General features: G+C 29.8%; 1 protein-coding gene across 3 annotated transcripts in view; it reads left to right on the plus strand.

The window, feature by feature from the left end:
* LOC126750706 (proton-coupled amino acid transporter-like protein CG1139) overlaps positions 1 to 22,172 on the plus strand; it is a 46,576-nt gene that overhangs the window by 21,918 nt on the left and 2,486 nt on the right. Inside the window, exons 3-9 of one of the 3 annotated variants that reach the window (XM_050460413.1) lie at positions 2,644 to 2,682; positions 7,882 to 7,959; positions 15,004 to 15,154; positions 16,114 to 16,235; positions 16,292 to 16,652; positions 16,706 to 16,884; positions 16,944 to 17,125. In XM_050460413.1, coding sequence (XP_050316370.1) covers positions 2,644 to 2,682; positions 7,882 to 7,959; positions 15,004 to 15,154; positions 16,114 to 16,235; positions 16,292 to 16,652; positions 16,706 to 16,884; positions 16,944 to 17,125 — 1,112 coding nt within the window. Of the gene's footprint in view, positions 1 to 2,643; positions 2,683 to 7,476; positions 7,545 to 7,881; positions 7,960 to 15,003; positions 15,155 to 16,113; positions 16,236 to 16,291; positions 16,653 to 16,705; positions 16,885 to 16,943; positions 17,126 to 22,172 lie in introns of those variants that run through there. The other 2 variants (XM_050460422.1, XM_050460429.1) reach the window with 2 other exon arrangements.

A 22,172-nucleotide genomic window follows, 5' to 3' on the forward strand; every position in this document is an offset into this window, starting at 1 on the left:
GCTTTGGAGTTCAACCCATGAACATACTTTTTTTATCACACCTAATAACAAAAAACTGAAGAGGAACAATTTTACAACTCGACTTAAAAAACGCAAATAAATTAAATATACAAAAGCTTAATAACATGCTCTAAATAATTTCCTTGATAACATATATATATATGTTATCAAGGAAATTATATAACATATATATATATATATATATATATATATATATATATATAGAATAGGTTGCACAAAGTGATTTCTTACGTAGAGTATCTAAACGTCTTATAGGTTTTTGTTATTTTAAAAGAATTGAATTCTTTGCTCCAATTAAACGATCCTATATGCTTTGAAATAAAAATCGACTTGGCCTCTGAGCATTGTGAGCTGGCTGGTTGAGAACATTTTAGTTTGGAGATGCTAACGCCTTCGTCTAACAATAAATATGTTGAAGTATTTTTAAATTTTTTTATTAAGGGAGGATTTTCTATTTACCAAGGCATAGTATAATATTTGTTAAAAATCACACTAGACTAGACTATACTCTTACAAGAACACGTTGGCGGACACATCAAACGTAGGAAGCAATCAAAACATGAATTGTGTCTGGTGTGAACAAAACCATGAATCTGGAACCGATAAATATAAATCACTCGTTGACGAAAAGAACAAGCGGCCTTAGAGAACAAAGGCCGAAGGAGACTACTCCTGGCCAAAACTATTACCCCGGTAAATAAGAAGGCTTTATTAAAAGTGTTATTATTTACTCACATCCAAAAATCCTGCAAAAACGGCAAAAATCAGCAAAACTTGAAAAATATACAAAGATAAACAGATCCCACAAATTATATGATACAGTCAAATATCTGTCCGGTGAATTTAAGTTACATACATAAATATTAACAATGGAGGGATAATTACGGATGCCAACAACATAGCAGAAGTATGGAGCTATTATAGTAAAAAGAGGTAAAGCTGAAGCTAAAGACCATGGTTTACCAAAAATTGATGAAGTAGAAAAAAGAGCTGCCGGGCGGTTTACATAGGCCTTATCCGACTATATTACTTTTGAGCCCATTTGAAGTGTGTCTAATTTCATCAGCATAAAAATTACATAATACCGCAGTTACATCTTTCGGCATCTTCTGGATGTAGCTGTAGAACATTATATTTATGTATTTTATTATATTTTTGATTTACTTAATATGGATTATACTTATATCTTTTTTTACTTCATTCATTTGTCGTAATTTAAGCTGTTCTTTTTAAATCGATTTTACATTTTATATCTGAGTGTAAAATGTTCACATCTACAATAATATTAATGGCATGTTATGAATAATAATAATTTTAAACATGTAAATTGACAGCTAAAATATATTGTATATAACAAATTATCATGTAGTGTTTTTACCTATTTACAAATGCATTCGGTGTATGTTAATATTTCTATTAAAACATTTATTACAACATAAGCGTTATTCAATAAATTAGAAGGAAGATAAAAAACGAGGAAAACTTTGTTAGCTTTTTTTATATTAAATATATTTGCGTTTCTTGAGTGTTAAAAATTAGAAGTAAATTAGAAAAATATTATTACCTAAAATAGTTTTTAATTTAATAAAATGTCATATTTTCCTCCTAAACTTTTTTCTGATTTTAGCGCCCTAATAGTGATAATTTTAAACCTAAATATAAAGTTTTTTTGCTTTTTAGAGTAATCATTAAAATTTAAAAAGCTTTAATAGTTCTAACCACAATTTTAGTGAGGAAAACTAGATAAATTTTTCCGAGTCAAAAAATTCAGGGTATTAATATAGTATCAGTTTTTAATTTATACAGAGGCGAGCTATGATATTGCTCAGTTTTAAAAACGAGTTAGCTTAATTCAGTTTGCCGCATTATTATTTCACAAAAAAGTAGCCAGGATTTAGAAAACCGGGATATTTTAAATTCAAAAAGAAACGAGACGCCCTGTAATTATAACGAAAATTGGACACAATATACAGAAAAGTTCAAATTAAAGTTTTCAAATTACGTTATGTAAAAATTGGCAAAGTATTTAAAATTTTATTTAATAAATTTTTAAAGCCTAGAACGGTCTATTTAGGTAATTCTTTGGACTTAATTTGTGATAGATTCTATCTATTATAGCAAAAATTGCTTCTTTTCATGCTTTAGGAGTAGCAAAATAATGGTACCAACAACATTTTTTAATTGTTTTTAATAAACAAAAAATAGTAAATCTGGAGAACATTTAATAGCAAAATAAATATAATATTAGCATCTCACTTAAACTATTTAAATTCACATGTTAAATAGATCATATTATGAATACTAAATAATCTTACTACAGTGTAGAAACATTATATAGTAAAGAGGCCAAAAAAGAAAAATAAAATCAATGCAAGTTATGTTAGGACTAAACATTGATTAAAGTTCATCAAAAATAGAGCCAAAAAAATAATTACAATTTTTTTGGGTATATAATTATCATTTTCCAGTTGATCTTCGTTACAAAATAACTTTTTATTACTCTTCCCTGTATATTTCCTGAACTGTATGTCTTATATACCCTATAATTACCGGACAGTCTATATTTGATATTTTTAAAGTAATGCACTTTTGATAATGCAGAATTTTACAATATTTTTTCAGAGAACCTACTGAGGCCTCAGAGCTTCTTGAAAAGCAGTGGTAAAAATAGTTTTTGTATCATATTAATTTATTAGTGGTTATGGAAGCAATCGCATTTTATATCATAATTGTTAGCAAAGTACTCTTAAGATTGTACACTAAGCACAATAGAAAAGTGTTAAACTTTTGCTTTTCTACATCTTTTTAACACTAAATATGTGGTGATGGTAATTTTGTGGGTGGGATAACTTAAAATTGAGTTTAAAATTCACTTCATATGACTATTTTATAAAAATCTATAACTCAATTTGAAGTTAGACAATATTCGTTGCTTACTTGCATAGTAGACGCTTCAGTTTAAGATTGAAAATATAATTTATTTCAGAATTGTCGTCGTAAAAACGTCATTAAATATATTATTATTCAAACAAAGAGATGTAAAATATAAGTACTTAGAATTTTAAAATACATATTTAATATATATCTATTTATTGTATACCCAGATCTCAGTATAATTATAATTTAAATTGTAAACCTTATTACTTTTAGATGCCTGCTTATAGATGCCATTATCTCAAACAATTATTAATGTTAACTAATTCTTTTGATGATGCGTCAATTTTTTGTAATATTTTAATAACATAGGTATGAACACTTTTAGCCAACAAGGTGAACCATAAGTTTGAAAAAAATTATATTTATTTTTACATTACAAAATGTCGAGTGAGTTCATTTTCTCATTGATTAAATAAGTTAAGTGGTTTTTACCACTTTATGTCTTACTATTACTGATACTTGGGGAAATATAACCTTCAAAAAAAAAAAATCCAAATTGATTTTTTGACACAATTGAATGAGTAAAATCAATGTAGGTTGATAGTAGCTCAGTAAATATATGAATTTACCTGAATATTTAAAATTAACGCCTCTTTAACCCAGATATTACGGAATTAATTTTTGGAGAGAAAAAATTAAAATTTTTGTTAAAAATGGTTGATTATATTTTCTACTAATCAAATTAAATCATTTTTATTTTATCCAATTTTTTTAAACCAGATTTTTTTTCGAAAAACTTGGGTCCTTTTAAAAGGTCGCTAGTAATATGGGGTACTAATAATACAACTAAAACTTTTTAAATTATTTATCAAGTCAAAATATTCTATAGTATGTACTTATGTTATACAGTATGGTACTCCTTAAAGCAATCCTTGGGATGCAGCCCGATGTCACATTTATCGCATCTAAACTGCACTTTCTTGTGACAATTGCTACATTTTGTTTGCTTCTCTTGATATATAATTAGATGGTCAATTCCATCATATTGAGAGTAGGCATGGGCATGGGCATTATTTAATAATCTTGGGCGTACCCTTTTTAAAAGTCTCTTATATGTTTCCAGAAAAGTAGTGCCAATTGCTCTTCGGAATGTAAGTTGATCCATTTTCCCCCCTTAGGTCGGTGAATTTGCCATGCATTCTCTACAGCCATATCAACTCAGTCAGAAAAGAGAGGAAAGTATCATTTCTTTCTTCGGATTGACATTCTATATAGTCCGATGTTTTGATCAGACCGATTAACTCCGCCCATGTTTGCATTATAGCTTTTAATCAAATCTGGTTGATCAAATAATATTATCTTTTTTTCTTTCTGAGAATACCGTTTTACTTGCCGAACAGGCTCAGAGGAACATGCATTACTAGCTATAGATACAACATTATTGTCATTCCACTTACATACAAATATTTTGGAAGCATTAGACATACCATAGGAGCTTTCAAATTTGCCCCTTTCAGACTTTTTTAAAATCTTTGATGATGGTATAGGACATAAACCAAACCTATTTTCTCTAATAGTACCTGTAGCTTTTACACCTCTCTGAGTGAGTACGTCTAATAATGGAAGGCTCGTAAAAAAATTATCAAAGTAAAAATGAAAATTTAAGTTTACTTTTGATGTATATAGAGCATCATCAAATCGTAAAATTACACCAGGGCCTAATGCCAAGTCTTTATAGGATTGAGCAGGCCGCTGAATAAATGAACCCTGATATGGTTCAAACCATGTTACATAACCTAGTCTGGTTAATCCCACCCAAAATTTGTAGCCCCAGCGAATAGGTTTTCCGCGTATAAACTGCTTGGTTGGATGACGCCCATAATAGGGGACTATAGCCTCATCAATACAGTAATTTTCTTCATTCGGAGAAAATAACATAAAACGCTGATTTAAAGCATTGAAGAGAGGCTTCATTTTATAAAATTTATCATTTTTATCGAAATCATTATTATCGCAGCAATGAATGTTTTTCATTATATATGTAAATCTATCACGAGACATTGCGGAAGCAATTAATTCATTATGAGAGTCGTTAGCAATCTCCCAATACATAAATCGTTTTGGTACTCTAACGTAGTCACTAATCATCAAAATACCAATGAAGCAATGTATTTCATCAACGCTTATATCTGCAGGACGGTTATTTTGGCTGTAATAATTATTAGTATAATTATTAGTATAGAGATGCAAGAGATGTAAAACATCATTATCAAAAAATAGTTTAAATAGATTCAAAGGAGAAATATTATTTGGAGGTTCGACTGGGCTTAAAAAATTAGGAAAATCGTTAGGAGCAGCATTGTTTGTCCATGAAAAGATTTGGCTGGTGTTATAATCTCCCTTTGGGCTTTCGTAACATTTGAAACAAATTTGGTTTTGCCACAAAGTACTGAAAGAGGAACATCCTCGTCAGAATCCGCCTCTGAATCAGAGTTTTCACAACTTTTGTTTGAATTCATGATTTCGACAGGTGCTCGAAGTTGACTTCCGGGTAAATTATTTATATCTACCAAGTCCTCTTCACCTGAATCTTCATCGGTATGGTACTCGTTTGCAGTTTCGGGTGGAAAAATCACTAATTCTACAGGCATATCATCTTCGTCAATATAGGCATTCTCAGCCTCGATTTGAAGCTCATGTAAAGTGAGTGGTTTTTTATAGCTGAAATTAAAATATAAACATAAGTAAATATACATACATATTATACAATCTTTGGTTACCAATATCATTTTTTAATAATTGGGTAACAATTTAAAAAAATGCAAATTTATAAAAAATATCTATAATTTCACAAAGACACAAAGTATTACCCTCCAAAAAACAAATAATTATCATTCTTTTATTATATATACTGCATACCTATTAGATGCTCAAATTACTAGCGTCTTTTAAAAAGGCCATCAAAGATATCCCTACCGGCAAAACGTTGCATATCGCCAAAGTAAGTATTTTTAATTATAATTAACATAATTTTCATACAATTACTTTTAATTTGTTTCATTTACTTACCTCAATTACTCATGGTTTTATAACAAAATATATACGTCACAAAAAACTACTTAGTTTGTATACAAATTCGCAAACTGACAGCCACCTAGAATATTCCTACAAGCCACCTAGAATATTCCTACAAGTTCCGGAAATACAATTCAACAGGTATATCAGTCACTTCATCTTTCGGGCGGTAGCTGTAACATGAAATATAGCATTCTGTATAGCGTACTTTTAAAAGGATGCTAGTAATATTTGGGTTAAAACGATCAAATTATTTTCATAGGTTTTAATCATAACTTTAAAGGAAGTTCAAGACGGCTATTAAAAAAGCATTCTTAATAGATCTTTGATTTGTTTTGGATATTTAGGTGAGAAGGCAAATTCTCCTTCAAAGCGAAATAATAAAATACTTCTATTACAAGACAATGGTCTAATTACAATAGCCTAAAAAATATGAAAATGTAGATCTCCCACTATATCTAACTGTGGCGATGGTAATTATATATGTAAGTTTGATTTCTGAGCAATGTTACCATGATATCTCATTTGATCCAAAGATAATAAATTTATTTTCATTTTAAATAAATCTTTTTATTCGGGATGACTAGTATAAATGCAATGGAAGTACGATTAACAATTTGTTTATAGTATTTTTTTTTTATTTTATCTATAAAGCTTTTTTGTTTAATAAAGATAATTACTATTATTAATATAATTTTTTTTTGAAAAGGTCTTTCTAAAATTTAATATTTCCATGTATATTCCATCGAAATTTCTTTTTAAGGAAAGAAGCAATAAAAACAATTTACATTATTTAGCAAAATATCGATTTTGTTGGAATTATATCCAAGAGAAATCCATCTGTATCCATAGACTTTGCAAGAGATGTCTTAAAATACGATCCCTTTAAAAAATGTTGATAAGTGAATTTCTTAAAATCATATTTAATAATAATTTTTATTTGCTTATTAAAAGAGCTAAAACTTTTTCTTTTGATAATTAAACTAGGTTAATAAAAACAAATCTCGCAGATGTATAAATTTTGCTTTTAAACAGCTGCTTGATTTCTAAGGTATTTATTATTCTAAGGTACCAAACTATGTCAAAAAACATTTACTCTACTTTTTCATTGTTTAATTGTCCAGTTTCAGTGTTAACATAGGAATGCATCATGACCACAAGTAATAAAAAATACAGTATCTACTATAAGAGTCTTAAAGCAAATTTGCATTTAAATTTATATTCCCTCTCATTTCATATACTTAGATTAACCAATTTTTATCACAAATATATAAAAAATAATTTAACATTTTACGACGTTTAATAAATATTTCGACATTTATTTTATATTTCTTTGACAACCTTGTAGATGTAAATACTGTAAAGTAAATTATCTCCGCAAAAAATATGTACTTTTACTATGTTAAATTCTAATAATCTTTAAATAATGTCTGTATATACAACAATACACAAAGAAATGTTAGTTGCTCGTTGGTGATTGAAGTCAAAATTATGGTGTAAATAAAAAATAAGTGGACTATGGAAAGAACAATAATTCTAAATCATTATCTTATAAAGCAACAAAAAAGTTGGTATGAAATAAATTAATTGTTTAGTAATTATATTTATTGCTGCCATTTAATATAACAAATAGTGTGTTTATTATTATTAATCTGAGTTAGAGGTCATGCTAGATTATAAATATCTATAAAAATAATGAAATATATTTGTGTATTCTTGATCTAACTCCAAAATCCAGAATTCATGTTTACCTCGCAATAATAATAAAACTTTGCTTTTTGGGTTTGTTTATTTGCCTTGTAGCACATATATGTTTTGTAATTTTGCTTATCTAAATGCTTTTAATATTTATATTTTGCTAAATTATCAAAGTCAATGATGTCTTAAAATATATTTTAACATTTTTAGGGATCCTAACAGGACCGAAAAGGGTACCATAGATGACTATGATCCACATTTACATAGGGAAATTGAAAGTCCTACAACGTAAGTATTCACTTATAAAATTTTATTTAAAGATTGTAGAAATTGATTTAATATAATAATCATCAGTCAGGATGATTTAGTTTCATTCTTTACGTGGATATATGGCAATATCGCTTAACGCACAAATATATTATCAACGACAAACCATTTATCAATCGGGCGGACTCGTAATTCGTAGCTGATTGCGCTAAAGTTGTTGCCAAATGATACCAGAAGTAGTGACGAGCTCTATTTATCTGTTATTTGTAAAAAAATTGATAAAAGAAAGAATTAATACTTTTTTTTAAGTCATGAACTAGTTATTATGCTACTAACTACATCTAAAATTCTGAAATATAGGGCTTTACGAAGGTTGAATTTTACTATGAGTAGAAAATATTCATTCGTGCATTGTAAAAGTATAAAAAGTTATACAGTGCATCCCAAAAGTCATGTCTAAATTCATTTAAAATTCAGGGGTGTATTCGAAAAAACGCTCGGTCCCGTCGATTTTTATTTTAAGTTGCGCATTTTTGTACGTGAAGTTTGTATATACAGGGTTGTTGAAAAATAAATTACGACCATCAACTTAATTTTTTCAAATGAAAGCACCTTTTTTTATTTCATTTTTGAATTTCTTCTTATTCTTTCTTTTGAATTTTTTTTTATATCTAAAGTCAACAGTTATCGAAAAAAAGACGACCAAACATTATTATTGAAGTTCACCTTACGAGTCACCTTATCTCTGAGAATTTTTTATACAGAGCAAAATCCCATTCATTCCTGTTTTTTTTATTGTTGGCTGGTGACCGTGTATTTTCATAGAAACTGTATGACAGTTGTATGTTAAACAGATATTGTCAAGTGTGAAGTGTACGAGCAAAGTTGCGGTTTTCACAATGGTAAAGTTAACGGAACGAGAAAAAATAGAAATTCTGTGCATGATTGGGTTTGGTGATAGAACACGTACTCAAAGAGAAGCTGAAACGATCTGAACGATTATTAAATGAAATCCATCCTGATCACCCTCCGATATATCAAAAGGTGGTGAGTAGAATAGAGGCTAAATTTAGAGAATTCGGTCATGTTAGAGATCTGCCGAAATCTGGTCGTCCTGCTCGAGATGAAAATGAACAACTTGACGTTTTGCTTTCTTTGGAAGAAAATCCATGCACTCCTCTATCGCAGATTCGGGTAAATTTACACATGGCGAAATCTATAGTTCACCGAATAGTTAAAAAGCACAAATACCACCCCTACAAATTTATTCCTGTGCAAGCGTTATTTGATGACGATTTCGATAGGCGAAATGAGTTTTGTGAACGCTTACAAAACATGTGCGATCTAAATAATAATTTGTGTGTGAACAGGAAAAATTGTCGATATTGGGCAATAGAAAATCCACATTGGGTGATGGAGGTAAACACCCAGTACCCTCAAAAACTAAACGTGTGGTGTGGAATAGTGCGCGGAAGAGTAATAGGTCCCTTTTTCTTTGAACAGACTTTAACGGGACAAGTGTTTCTCGATTTTCTCCAAATTGAATTGGTTCCAGCATTACTAGCTTTATTTCCAAATCCATTGGACCCAGACTATCTTGACGAAGAACTAATTTTCCAGCGAGATGGCACTCCTCCGCACTATGCTGCCACTGTGCGTACATTTTTGGATGAAACCTTTCCCAATCGGTGGATAGGAAGGAGAGGACACATCGAATGGCCTGCTAGGTCGCCTGACCTAACACCAATGGACTTTTTTTTGTAAGGATACATACAAGTCGAAGGTATTTGTCAATAGGCCAAATAATCTAGACGACTTGAAAGAGAGAATTCGCAGAGAAGTGCGCGTCATAACTCCGGAAATGATTGAAAATGTGCAACGAGACTTTATTGATCGCCTTGGATATTGTCAAGCCGTGAATGGCAACCATTTTGAACATTTAAATTAATTTTTGTTCTTTTTTTATTTGTTACATGAATCGTCTTTTTTTTGATAACTGTTGACTTTAGGTATAGGACATGATGCATGAAACATACGTAGAATTCCACGCGAAATTCAAAGATGAAATAAAAAAGGTGCTTTCAATTGAAAAAATTAAGTCATAATTTATTTTTTAGCAACCCTGTATATACAAACTTCACGTACAAAAATGCGCAATTTCAAATAAAAATCGACAGGTCCAAGTGGTTTTTTTTCAAACACACCCCTGAATTTTAAATGAATTTAGACATAACTTTTAGGATGCACTGTATAAGACAGCCTTAATAGTCTTAATTTTTTTTCTAGAGGATTAATAACATTTATAAGAATCTCCTAGACTAAGATAAGATTTGGCTAGTATTCGTAACGTCATTCTATTTTAAAAGATATGTTAGACATAGATTTTTTTCCTTTTAATACTTTTATTAAATTCTAACATTTTAATTAGAAAATAAAAAATAATGTAGTTCTTCAGCTTCTCTGGCTTTAAAGTCTTAAGTCTTACTAACAAGACCAATTGAGCTAATCAATAAAGATCAGGTCAATAGAGCAGTCGGACATGACAATATATCTTCGTACATAAAAAGCCTTGGAAATGTTCTTGCTAATGATAAGGAAATTCTCTACATTTTGAAAATATGTCAAACTATATGCAATTTTTAAAAAGACGCACTCAAATGATGTTATAAATGATAGGTCTATTAATATTTTGCCAAGAGGAGCAAAAATGTTTAAATTAATATGATATTAAAGACGTTTTTATTTATAAATACAGTTATTGATGATAATTTTCCAGCGATTCTATTATCAAATGCAAAGGAGTTGAATTAAATTTGACTGCCGGATAAATACTATAAATGGTTAATCAACGTAATATATCTTATCCGTTATAGGCGTTTTTACAGGCTGTCAAATAAAGGAAAGCAATTTCTAAAGATATATCCAAAGAAATAACGAGTAAAATAATATTTTTGGAAATAAATGGAAGCTATCGAAAAACAAGTCACTGATAACGCTATCAAAAAGTTTGAAGATGTATTATGCATATTATGCAGTTAAATACAAAAATTAAACTTGTTAAAGAAGAACTAAAATCTAAAGCAGTCATAATGAAATTTGGAAGTTTATATGGAAAAACCTAAGTCTTTTTACAAAGAAGAATCCAACTAAATAAAAATTAAACAGATGTGCATTGAAGTAGATATTAGTAATAGAAAATACGCCTTAGGTTCCTTATATAGACAACTACATAAGAACTTTATTCTTATATTATATTCTTTTTAGCCGAATATATGGATGTTTTTAAAGATATTTTCTCCAAATTAACATTAAATTTTAATGAAATAATAAATTATATGTGGGGGCGATCCACATATGAAAATATTGAGACTCCTAAGTATTTTATAATAGCGTATCCTTTGTTAATTTGAGCCAACTAATTAATAATCTGACTCGAGTAGCTACTATATTTATTACCTTGCTACGTGTTTATTTATTAATATTTTATTTAATACCTAATTAATTTCAGAAGGCCTTTAGTTTAAATGTTTTAGCTCCCATTAATTTTTGGTGTATTACACTTTGTCTTTAGAAAGTAACAGATCCGATATTTAAATTGTATACTTTACAAATCTTAAGCGCATTAATAAAAACTTAACTAATTTTTTGAAATTACATAATTTGACAATATTTTTACTTGAATGAAATAAACTTAAATGATATAAATTTAAAAATTCAATACCTTAATGAACCTTTACTTAATATTTTCGATATGTTAAATGCAGTTTTCAAAAAACGTAGACTACTCTGGTTAACAAATAATATACAAGCAATGATTAAATTAAAACTAAAGCATTTAATAAATATAAAAAACACGTACGAAAGGGTATTGAAAAGTCTTTAAGCAGATTAGAAATCAAACGAATGTCGCTATAGAGAAAAAGATGTCTTGAATTTACAATTCATAACTGTGTGTGAAGGATTATCGGGAATTGTGGAAAAAATTAAATAATTTAAAAATTTGCAATAAAAAATTACAAATTCTATTCCTATCGCATTTAATAATCCTGATTCTATAAATTATTGAATGATATTGCCATACCTAAGTAACCTAATAAATTGCTGCTTGTTAGATTCCATTTTTGCCGACTGTTGAAAAATTTCTCGGGTTATTCCTATTCCTAAAAATGCTGTAGTTTGAGGACTTGATAATTGTAGCCGATAAGTATCCTCACAAGCTTCAGTTAATACAAAAATAACGTTAACACATATATCTGAACACTGAATCTACATATATAACACTCACTGAATCTATATAAAATTATTTCTTTGTATAAGTCTGGCTTTTAATCTAGTTTTGGTTGTGCAACCTGCACTGACCTAATTCTATTAGGTTTCTATAGGTGATACTATAAACCATGAATTCCTTTTTCAAACTCAATTTTTTTTGTGTTTTCAGAGCATACATTTTTACTTTTGATGATTTGTTATCTTTCAAATAAGATTGTTGAAACATTAGGTTAAAGATCAAAACATGACGGGGTGAGCTATGGTTTTTGACAAAGCTTATTCTTGCGTGCTTTGCTCTTGATTTATACTAATTATCTTGCTAATTCCCTAAAAATCCGCAAGATATATTAATATGCTGGTGATACACAGTTTTTTTTGTTTTTCTCTATCTGAATATATTAATGCAGAGGAAACCATAAATGAGGATATACATAAATTGTTATTAGATTTAAATTGTCAAGATCTTCTTATTAATAGATCCAAGTCAAAACTTATAATTTTTGGCAAAGACAAGAAACATACTGAACCTCTTATAACCATGAAAATAGATGATGATTCATTGCCATATAAGAAAATTACAAAAAGCTTAGGCTTATATCTGGATTTCGAGTTGTGCTTTAAATTCAATATTAAAGGCTGTCTACAAAAAGCATATCCCGCACTGAAGTTTCTTTATCTTCATAGACATTTATTATTGAAATCTTTAAAAGTTAAGTTTACTAACACTTTCATTTTGAGTCATTGTATCTGTTGTGATGTAATTTACTCACACACTTAAGATACATATATGGAATTAGAAATTACGTCAGTTTCTCATAAACTGAAAGAGTGTAAGACTGTTATTAGCTAGATATGGCAAAAAAACGCATATTAATTTCAAAAATGTCCTTCTTACTTGCTAGAGGCGATTAAATGATTCTTTTGTACAGATAACATGGTTTTCTACAGACAACACTGGCAGTGTGTAATATTTTTGAATTTTACATTTATTTTTTCGATTTCTTTATTTTTAATCATTATTGTTGACTCCTTCTTGTAAAACAATGAAAACACTAATTTTATATATTTATGTATCGGATGGTTTTATAAGGTTAACAAAATAAGCATATTATTATTATTATTATTATTATCATATTTATAATTTATATTAATAAAATGTATACAAGTGCTAAACTTAATTAAAAAAAAAATAAAAAAACTATACCTTATAAAGAAATTGACTGTGGCTATGATTTAAGGTTAATGACAAAATATACAATAGATAGCCTTGACAAAAAGTTGCATTGGATTTTGCCATGGCTTTTGATACCTTTCCTTACAAAATGATTTTTCAAGAGTTGTATTGCGAATTTGGATATTATTCCAACTTAAAAAGATTTTTATATTTATATAGGGGGCAGAAAATAAAAAGTCTATATAAATATATATAATCAACATATTTTCTAGCGAATTCCGGAATTCTTCAGAGCTCCAACCTCTGTTCTTTGGTATGTTTGGGAATAATTTGAGGCAATACTACGAAATAGGGGATCAATCCTTTTAGGTATACCAAACTTTAAAAAGATATAAATCATTTCATTCAATAACCTAAATTAAATAAACTACATGTTAACGTTAATAAGTCCTGGGTCATGATGGTATGCAGAACTACTTCCGAAATTTTAGAAGTCAATGACTAGTGGTTTTCCTGTCAGTTTTCATTTATATCTCATAATTTTCAATAGTATTGTGTAATGACAATCTTACATAGAATTTAGAAACTGGAATATAGATGACTTATTCATTTCACGTAAAACTTTAGGACAACCAAGGATAAATTCATCCCTTGTTTTCTTTTATAGAGCCTATTACAGATTAAGATGCTGATGCTAAAGGATGTTAATCTTTAAGTGACTCTAAGGAGAAACGTTTAAATAACACTATGTCCTAAACCCCTTAACTTTTGAGCTACAGAGTGACAAAATCTTTAAAAAAAATCGTTTCATCATAATTTTAAAAAATTTCTAGATATGTTTATGAAATTTAGCGCACACCCTATGAGTATCAACAGCCATTTTTTGATGTTTTTAGTATTTTTTAAAAGTTGAACCAGTGACGTTCATACAGGAACGTAGACTAAATATTTTTGAAAAATATTATGTACGCAACTTTTTTTCCATAAAATAAAAACTATTCTTATAATCCCTATTCATTTTAAGGCAAATTTGATATCTTGACTTTTTTTGCGATTATCGAAGAAAAAAAACAAATTTCTGTACATGGTCAATTTATTAGTAAAAAAAAGTAAATTTATTTATTTTATAAACATAATTATATACATATATTATTTTACTATTAAAAGAACAATACGTGAACCAAAATAAAAATAGTTTAGATTAGCTGTTGAAAGTGGCCACCACAACACTTTAACACTCTGTAGTTTCTTTAGCACTCTGTAGCTCAAAAGCAAAAGAGCTTAGGACATTGCTTTATTTAACCTTTCCTCTTTAAAATCACCCACCCAAGGATAGACATTCTTAAGGATCAGCACCTTATTCTGTAACATCCTGTATATTTGAATTGCTTAAATTAATTTCTCCTTGCCTCAAACCAGAAATAAAAAATGTCACATAAAGGTATTGGAAACAACGCTAAGTATGCTTAGTTTTACAATAATTTTTTTAAAATAATCTTAACATAATCTCTATAATAAATAGGCTTGTAAAATCTTGTAAGAAAATATTTTCCTCTAATCCAAATAATAATTTGCATCTTTTTCTCTCTAATTAATTAAGTTTATATTTATCTAAATTGTAGGAATGCAGAGACCTTAATTCATTTGCTAAAAGGATGTCTTGGAACCGGCATTCTAGCTATGCCAGAAGCTTTTAAGCTCTCAGGCATGATAAACGGCATTATATCTACTTTTCTCATTGGAGCTCTATGTACCTACTGTCTTCATGTTTTGGTAAGAGTAACAATCAGTATTAAGAAAAAAGAAATAAGAAAAAATCCAGAACTTTATATTTAAAAAATGTATATTTTAGGTAGGTACATTAATAGATTTTACCTACAAAATATAAAATACGTATGTTTGTACAACCTTCCCGATTGTGGTTAACTGTATTCGTTTGTAGATACTTATCTAAAAGTGGGAACAGTTCATTTCAAGTAGTTGCAATCTTATCCTTCGTTTCTTTAGGCACTAATGTGCTATAACACCATTCGATATAACATTTTAGAAGGTACCAAAGCCTTTATTTTTAACCTTACTTTTTAATTACTTAAATAAGATTTAAAATAAGCTAAGATTTAAATGCCAAGTCATATAGTCTTTTTTGCAGTAAATTCATTACCAATCTTGCCACTGGATTTTTAATTGACTTAAAAAGAATCATAGGAAAGCTTTAAAAGAAAAGAACTCGGACCATTCTGATTCTGTCATTAGAGCTTTTCCACTAAATTTACTTCCATTTAACAAGTAAATTAGTTCTTTCATAGATCGCTACTTAAACTAAAAATTATATTATAAAAAATAAAGGCTTAAACCATTTCAAGCTTTCGGTATGCGTAAATTAAAGGCTTTATTAGAGAAGTTTTCTCTTAAAGCCATTGTGTAAAGGAAATGATTATAAGTTAGTTATCTATTTAAATCGAAAACAGAAATATTCCATATAAGAGAACGTAGGCATTATTTAGCACTATGTCTGAACAAATTTTATTCATCGACTTAAGAACATATTTTTTAACTAATTTTAATATATTTCTATTTAAAAACAAAATATAGAGGTATTTATACAAGGTTGTTACAACATATACTTAATATAAATCTAAATATTTTTAAGATCCCTTGTAGATATTCAAAATGTCATAATTCAATTTCTTAAATTAAAATTGCAATTTTTAAATAGTCGTTGACTTTTCTAGGTGAAGGCTCAATACATAATGTGCAAAAAACTCAAAGTAGCCCTTTTAACTTATCCAGATTCGATGAAAATAGCTTGCGAAATGGGTCCACCATTCCTTAGGGGATTTGCTCCATATGCACCGTAAGTCCGTACATATATTTTTTAATGTTCAACACATATTTTTTCCTTATTTGCAGTGGATTGACTAACTTCTTCCTAATATTCTATCAAATGGGCATCTGCTGCGTCTACGTGGTGTTTGTGGGAAAAAACTTAAAACACGTGGGAGATGAGTACACGAGCAAACCATATAGCCTTATAGTCTATATCCTTATAATATTCATACCGTTTCTTCTAATAATATGTATAAAAAATCTAAAACTTCTCGCACCATTTTCAATATTAGCCAATATTATAACACTTATCACTTTTGGGGTGGTTTGCTACTATGTGGTTCAGGATCTGGATAATTTTAATGATCGGCCTGCTGTGGGTAAAATCGTTGATTATCCACTCTATTTTGGTACAACCCTATTTTCATTGCAAGCTGTTGGAGTCGTAAGTAGAGAAAAAAAGCTATTTTTATTATATTTAAATAAATAAATGCTTAGGTAATAGCGTTAGAAAACAACATGGCCACCCCTAAAAACTTTAGACAACCCTTAGGGGTACTAAATATAGGAATGGTCCTTGTTACAATTATCTATGTTGGCATGGGTATGATGGGTTACTGGAAATATGGTGAGCATATAAAATCCTCCATAACTATGAACTTCAATATCAAAAATATGTAAGTAAGAACTTGAAAAACAAGTTTTTGACAAAACTTATTAATTATACTTTTTTTAGTTTGGCTCAAGTGGTGATAATTTCTTATTCGATAGCCATATATATTTCATATGGTTTACAAGGATACGTACCCGTCCAAATAATGTGGTCAAATTACATTGCGAAAAGACTGGAGGATGCTAGTTCGACAAAGAAAACTCTCTTTGAATATTTGTTGAGGATAAGCTGTGTAATTATTACTTGTAAGTATATGTTACAAGATGCTATTAATTGTTTACGAAAAATTAAGCACGCATTTTATCGCAGCAGTTCGCTTTTGATTTAACAATTTTTATCATTTCAGTACCAGAAATGAAATATAAAGATAACATATTAATAAATATGTAACACTTTAGACATTTTTTGTAGCAACAGTCAATTTGGCAACCTTGGATCATTTAAATATATTCGCTCTACGTCGAATAAAATCAAATCAATCAGTTAGTAGATTCTCCGTGTTCATACGAGCGTGTTCTATTTTGTCCCGGTCCCTGTTTTTTCCACTGTTAAAATTAACAAATATACCATTTAAACAACTTATTAACAAAAACATTGTTGTTGCCTATATAGTAGGTGATAAATCAACATCTAAATTAACTGTTAGATTGTGTTATGTTACTTAGATTAGAGTAAATTTGTTAATTGGCGATGGCAGTATGCCTTTCTCATTAGACTAAACTTGTATAATGATTTACAGTTCAATGTTACATAACCAGAAGTCTCCTGCTTCCTGACATAACCTATACGTAATATAGTTCTTAAATTTATATTATTGCTTAACTTATATTATTTTATCTACTATTATCCTTATAACTTTGTTGTTATGGCTCAAAGAGCCTGTGATAAATTCAGACTAAGTTGGCATTTTTGAGTAGAAGATGTAGCTTTGGGCTCATTAATTTGTATTTATTTCTTCACTTCCTTGTTTTTTTGTGTTCCTTCACCACCTGATACTTAGGCTATAGGTAGTTTGTTTCACAGACTGTTGATTGAGATGTTGATTGAATAATAGGATATTCCTCTTATTCAATCAAAGGTTACAGCTTCTACGGTATGTATCTATGCAGTAACTAATTCCATTAGTATGGACGTGTCCCAGTCTCCATATCGAAGTTGTTTTTTCATAGATATGTTAAGGTTTAATTTTCTTATAACTTTCTAATCATTTGCAGTTTGTGTTTTCCCCAGGTAATTAAATGTTACATTAACAAGGGCCTTATAACTATTTGGTATGCCCATATGTGCATTTTTAGACTATGGTCTCAGTTTCTACCTCATGATCTTCTATATTCTCTAATCTGTATCTACAAAGAGAAGATTTTGCTTTCAGGATTGTTTTCTGGATATAAAGGCATAGCAATTTCTTTCTTAACCCATTTGATCCTCAAGCTATATTTTTCCGAATTTGTATATTTTTTTCTTAAAAACTGTCAATAGAAGGTCCCATAAGTCGAGAAAAAATCATGATTTTTTCAATTTCAGTTTTGGAAAAAACGGCAGTCCTTTTAAAAGGACGATAGGATAAAGGGCTACTATTAGAAAAATAAGTAAAGACTTAAAAATATGTTTATATATCTTACAAAATACTTAAAACTTAAACTTAAAAACTAATTTGTATGTCCCTAGGTCCCTTCTAAACTGAAGTTGGTCAAGAGTACCACCATTATTCCTATGGAGTTACCACGAGTTTTGTAAGGCCATGTCTAGACAGTGGGAAAATAACTATAAATACCACTTTTTACCTCGTACTGAAACTCTATATTGGCTCATGTTTTGGTCACTACGGTCTACACCTCCCATATTTTCATTGTATGCCTTGATCAATTGAGACTGATCTATATAAACATGTTTTTTTTCAGCCTGTGAAAATCGTTTGACCTTATTTACTGGCAAAATTGAACATGCATTGGTGGCTAAAGTAACAACGCTGTTGTCATTCCATTTGCATAATGCGATTTCATTATCGGCAACAACCCATTCAAATGTACCTCGTGTCTTTTTCTTCAGGACTGCCGCATTGCTAAATGGAGATTGTGGGATCCGGTTTTCACGTATAGTACCAGTTGCCTTGATGTTCCTTAATTTTAGCTCCTTTAGAAGTGACAAAGATGTGAAAAATTTGTCAAAAAATATGTGAAAGGGCTGGTAAGGCATTTTCTGTAAAACATCTGCATATTGGAGAACAACTGACGCTCCCAAACCCAGGTGTTTATATTTGTCTGGAATTGTTGTCGACGCACCTTGGTAGGGGGATCAAAATAAACAAAGTATCCAAGACGTAGGGTACCTACCCAAAATTTATCCCCCACCTTATAGGCTTGCCTCAAATAAATTGCCTACCGCTATGTCTCCCAAAATACGGTATCATGGCCTCATCAAGGCTGTGATTCTCTTCAACTGGAGCATAATCAAAAAATTTTTTATTTAGGCTCTTGAAAAAAAGACGCAGTTTACAGTACTTGTCGTTTTTATCAGGGGAAGTATTATCACTGCAATGAAGATTACTCAATATAAATTGAAATCTATCTCTGGAAATAGCGGCTAATTTATTCTGGGTATCGTTGCAATTTTGCCAATACATATGTCGCCTTGGAACAGTTTGTATATCCACTGACAAGTAACACCCCTATGAAGCAGTACTGCCGTCCTTAGTTTAAACATATTAACTCGCAAATCGATAAAGCTGAGCAAATTGAGATTTTATGAAAACTAATATAAGGTCCTCATATTTTGAAATAATTACCTGATTCTTTTTATATGCTTAGAAATTTGTTTTTTTACATTTGTGGGTAAAGTTTAGTAAAAGACTAGATTCAAAATTTGGTGAAATTAAAAAAAAAAAGTTACTCAAAAAGTGCTTCACTGTTACTGGAAATCTACGTTTTCTTTATTGTAAGCATCATTATTTTGGAAAACGACTAATTCCTCCCAGAATATCATTAGGTTAGCCGGAATAATAGGACGTAGCTTAGAAATCAACTTTTGTTGTCTTTCTAATTTTACACCTCTATATTGTGTTCGGCAAGAAGATTTTGGTAACCCATCTTTATAATATTTAGTACTTAAAAAGTTCAAGAGCTTAATTCTTCCGAAAAGGCATTTTCCTAGTACAACACATTTTCTCCCCTTTTAAAGTGCAAATGTACCATATTCTGCAAGTAAGGTTCGGGAACCATTTTTTGAAGTTAAAACTTGGATGAACAATCTTTTTATTCAAAAAAGTTTTGTATGTTTATCTCTTTTACATGGACCTTAGATGAGTTTGCCCTTTCTACAGCCGATTTAAAATCACTAAAATCGAATACCTTACCGTGCCTTTTCAATGATTGTTCTACCTGGTGATGGAATGAGTCCGCGACAAAAAAGTGTGACCAGAGTGAAAGTATTTTATTTCGAAATTCTCTAGTTTAGTCTCGGTAGAGTTTACGAGGTAAACAAAAAACAAAATAAGGCCCAATTTTTGTTTTGAGCTGCACAGTTATCAAGCCAGATCGTAATATTTCGCATGACTCTGTTATATAAAAAAATTCAAAAAAAGTTGAAATGAAATCTTCCTTATTTCGACCCGCAACACCTTCGTGCTACTTAGGACATTTTAACTTAGAAAAAGATAGATAGGACATTTTAATTTGGGATTATCGTCTTTTCTGCACATAGGTCAATATATTTAGGAGAATTTAAGGCATAAAAAATGTACTTAGGACTTTCTAATTTAGCCAAGGAGGTAGATACCATTTGATAGGTTAATAAAATGTAATAAGCCAAGAAAAGAGAATTTTGTAGTTATAATGTAGTTATAGGACGTTTTAACTAAGGAGGGCAGAGTACATCTCGTCTGCAGTAACGTTACCGGGGCAAATTGACAATGACAATGACAAATTGACGAGGTAATAAATTGACAATTTCTCCTACCAAGTTCTCATCAAAGAACAGCTTCAAAATATTTCCAGGGAAACGATTGCTTTGTGCAGTTTGAACTGATTGCCATTGCATAAACGTAGACTCTAAATCTTTATTGAGAGTATAGTCAAACGTCTTTATGTGTTTAGGTCGCCTTTCAACAAAAGTGGACAGTGGTAGATCGTTATCACTGTCCCAGTCGTCTTCACCTTCTACGTCAAATTCAATTTTCGCCGGGGCCCTTAGTTGCACTCCGGATAAATTATTTGGTACTACATCGTCTTCAGCCCCAGAATCTTCATCGGAGGAAAATTGCAATGCCTGTAGGAATGTCCGACGTAGAGTCATTCTCCAATTCCTCTAAGATTTCTGCCATGGTTAGTGGCTTTTTCCAATACCTGTAAAAAACCATATAGTAGTATATAATCCTACCGTCCTTTTAAAAGGACTCGTTTAATTGCGCTCCTGGATTGATCAAGAGGTGTGAAACATAACCACAAATATATAAAAAGGTCAGTATGTTATGTTATTTGTTAAAAACAATCAAAACATGAACGAAAAAATAAACGAGTTTTAACATTTATCTTACCTTGAGTCACTCATTTCAAAATCACTAGAAACACAGCGTGTTTTATTCATCACTATCGATCCAAAAATTAACAAAATACTAACGATCGCGATTGACCTTGTTTAAGATGTTTACCACAGAATAAACGATCTCAGTTTGAGATCTCAAACTGAGATCGTTTATTCTGTGATGTTAACTAAATATAATGTGACACTGGCGACATCTTCAAACCGTCAGCTGAATCAGAAAAATACAGGTTTCTTTTTGAAATCCTTTTAAAAGTACGGTAGGCGTAAATGGGTTAAGTGCGGACATACTCATAATAGTAATCTAATTATAATATCTAATATATTATAATATAAACAGAATCTCAGAGCATCTTTTGATTTTGGTTCGTTTTATTATTATTTTGTTGTATTTCAAAGTATACACCGGGTGCCACAGAAAAAGGGGAACACTGAATAACTTTTTTACTTTTCAAGATAAACTAATTAAATTTGGTATATCGATAGAATACTTATAAGAGCACATCACTCCGTTTTAATAGGAAATAACACTAACTTTTTTATTTTAAATAGAATAATTAGTATATTATTACGTACTTTGATAGAAAATAATATTCTGAGAATAATAATATCGCCTTTTGCTACTTTATACCTAATTTTCAACCATAAATGCATTGAAAATTTTAATTATTAATCAAGTAGTAACAGAAAAATAATATTTATTATATTTTATTGCTTAGTTTTTCAGAAATACAGTCAGTAAACAGTTCAAATATT

This window comes from Anthonomus grandis, chromosome 1, assembly GCF_022605725.1.
Source record: "Anthonomus grandis grandis chromosome 1, icAntGran1.3, whole genome shotgun sequence".
Taxonomy (NCBI): Eukaryota; Metazoa; Arthropoda; class Insecta; order Coleoptera; family Curculionidae; genus Anthonomus; species Anthonomus grandis.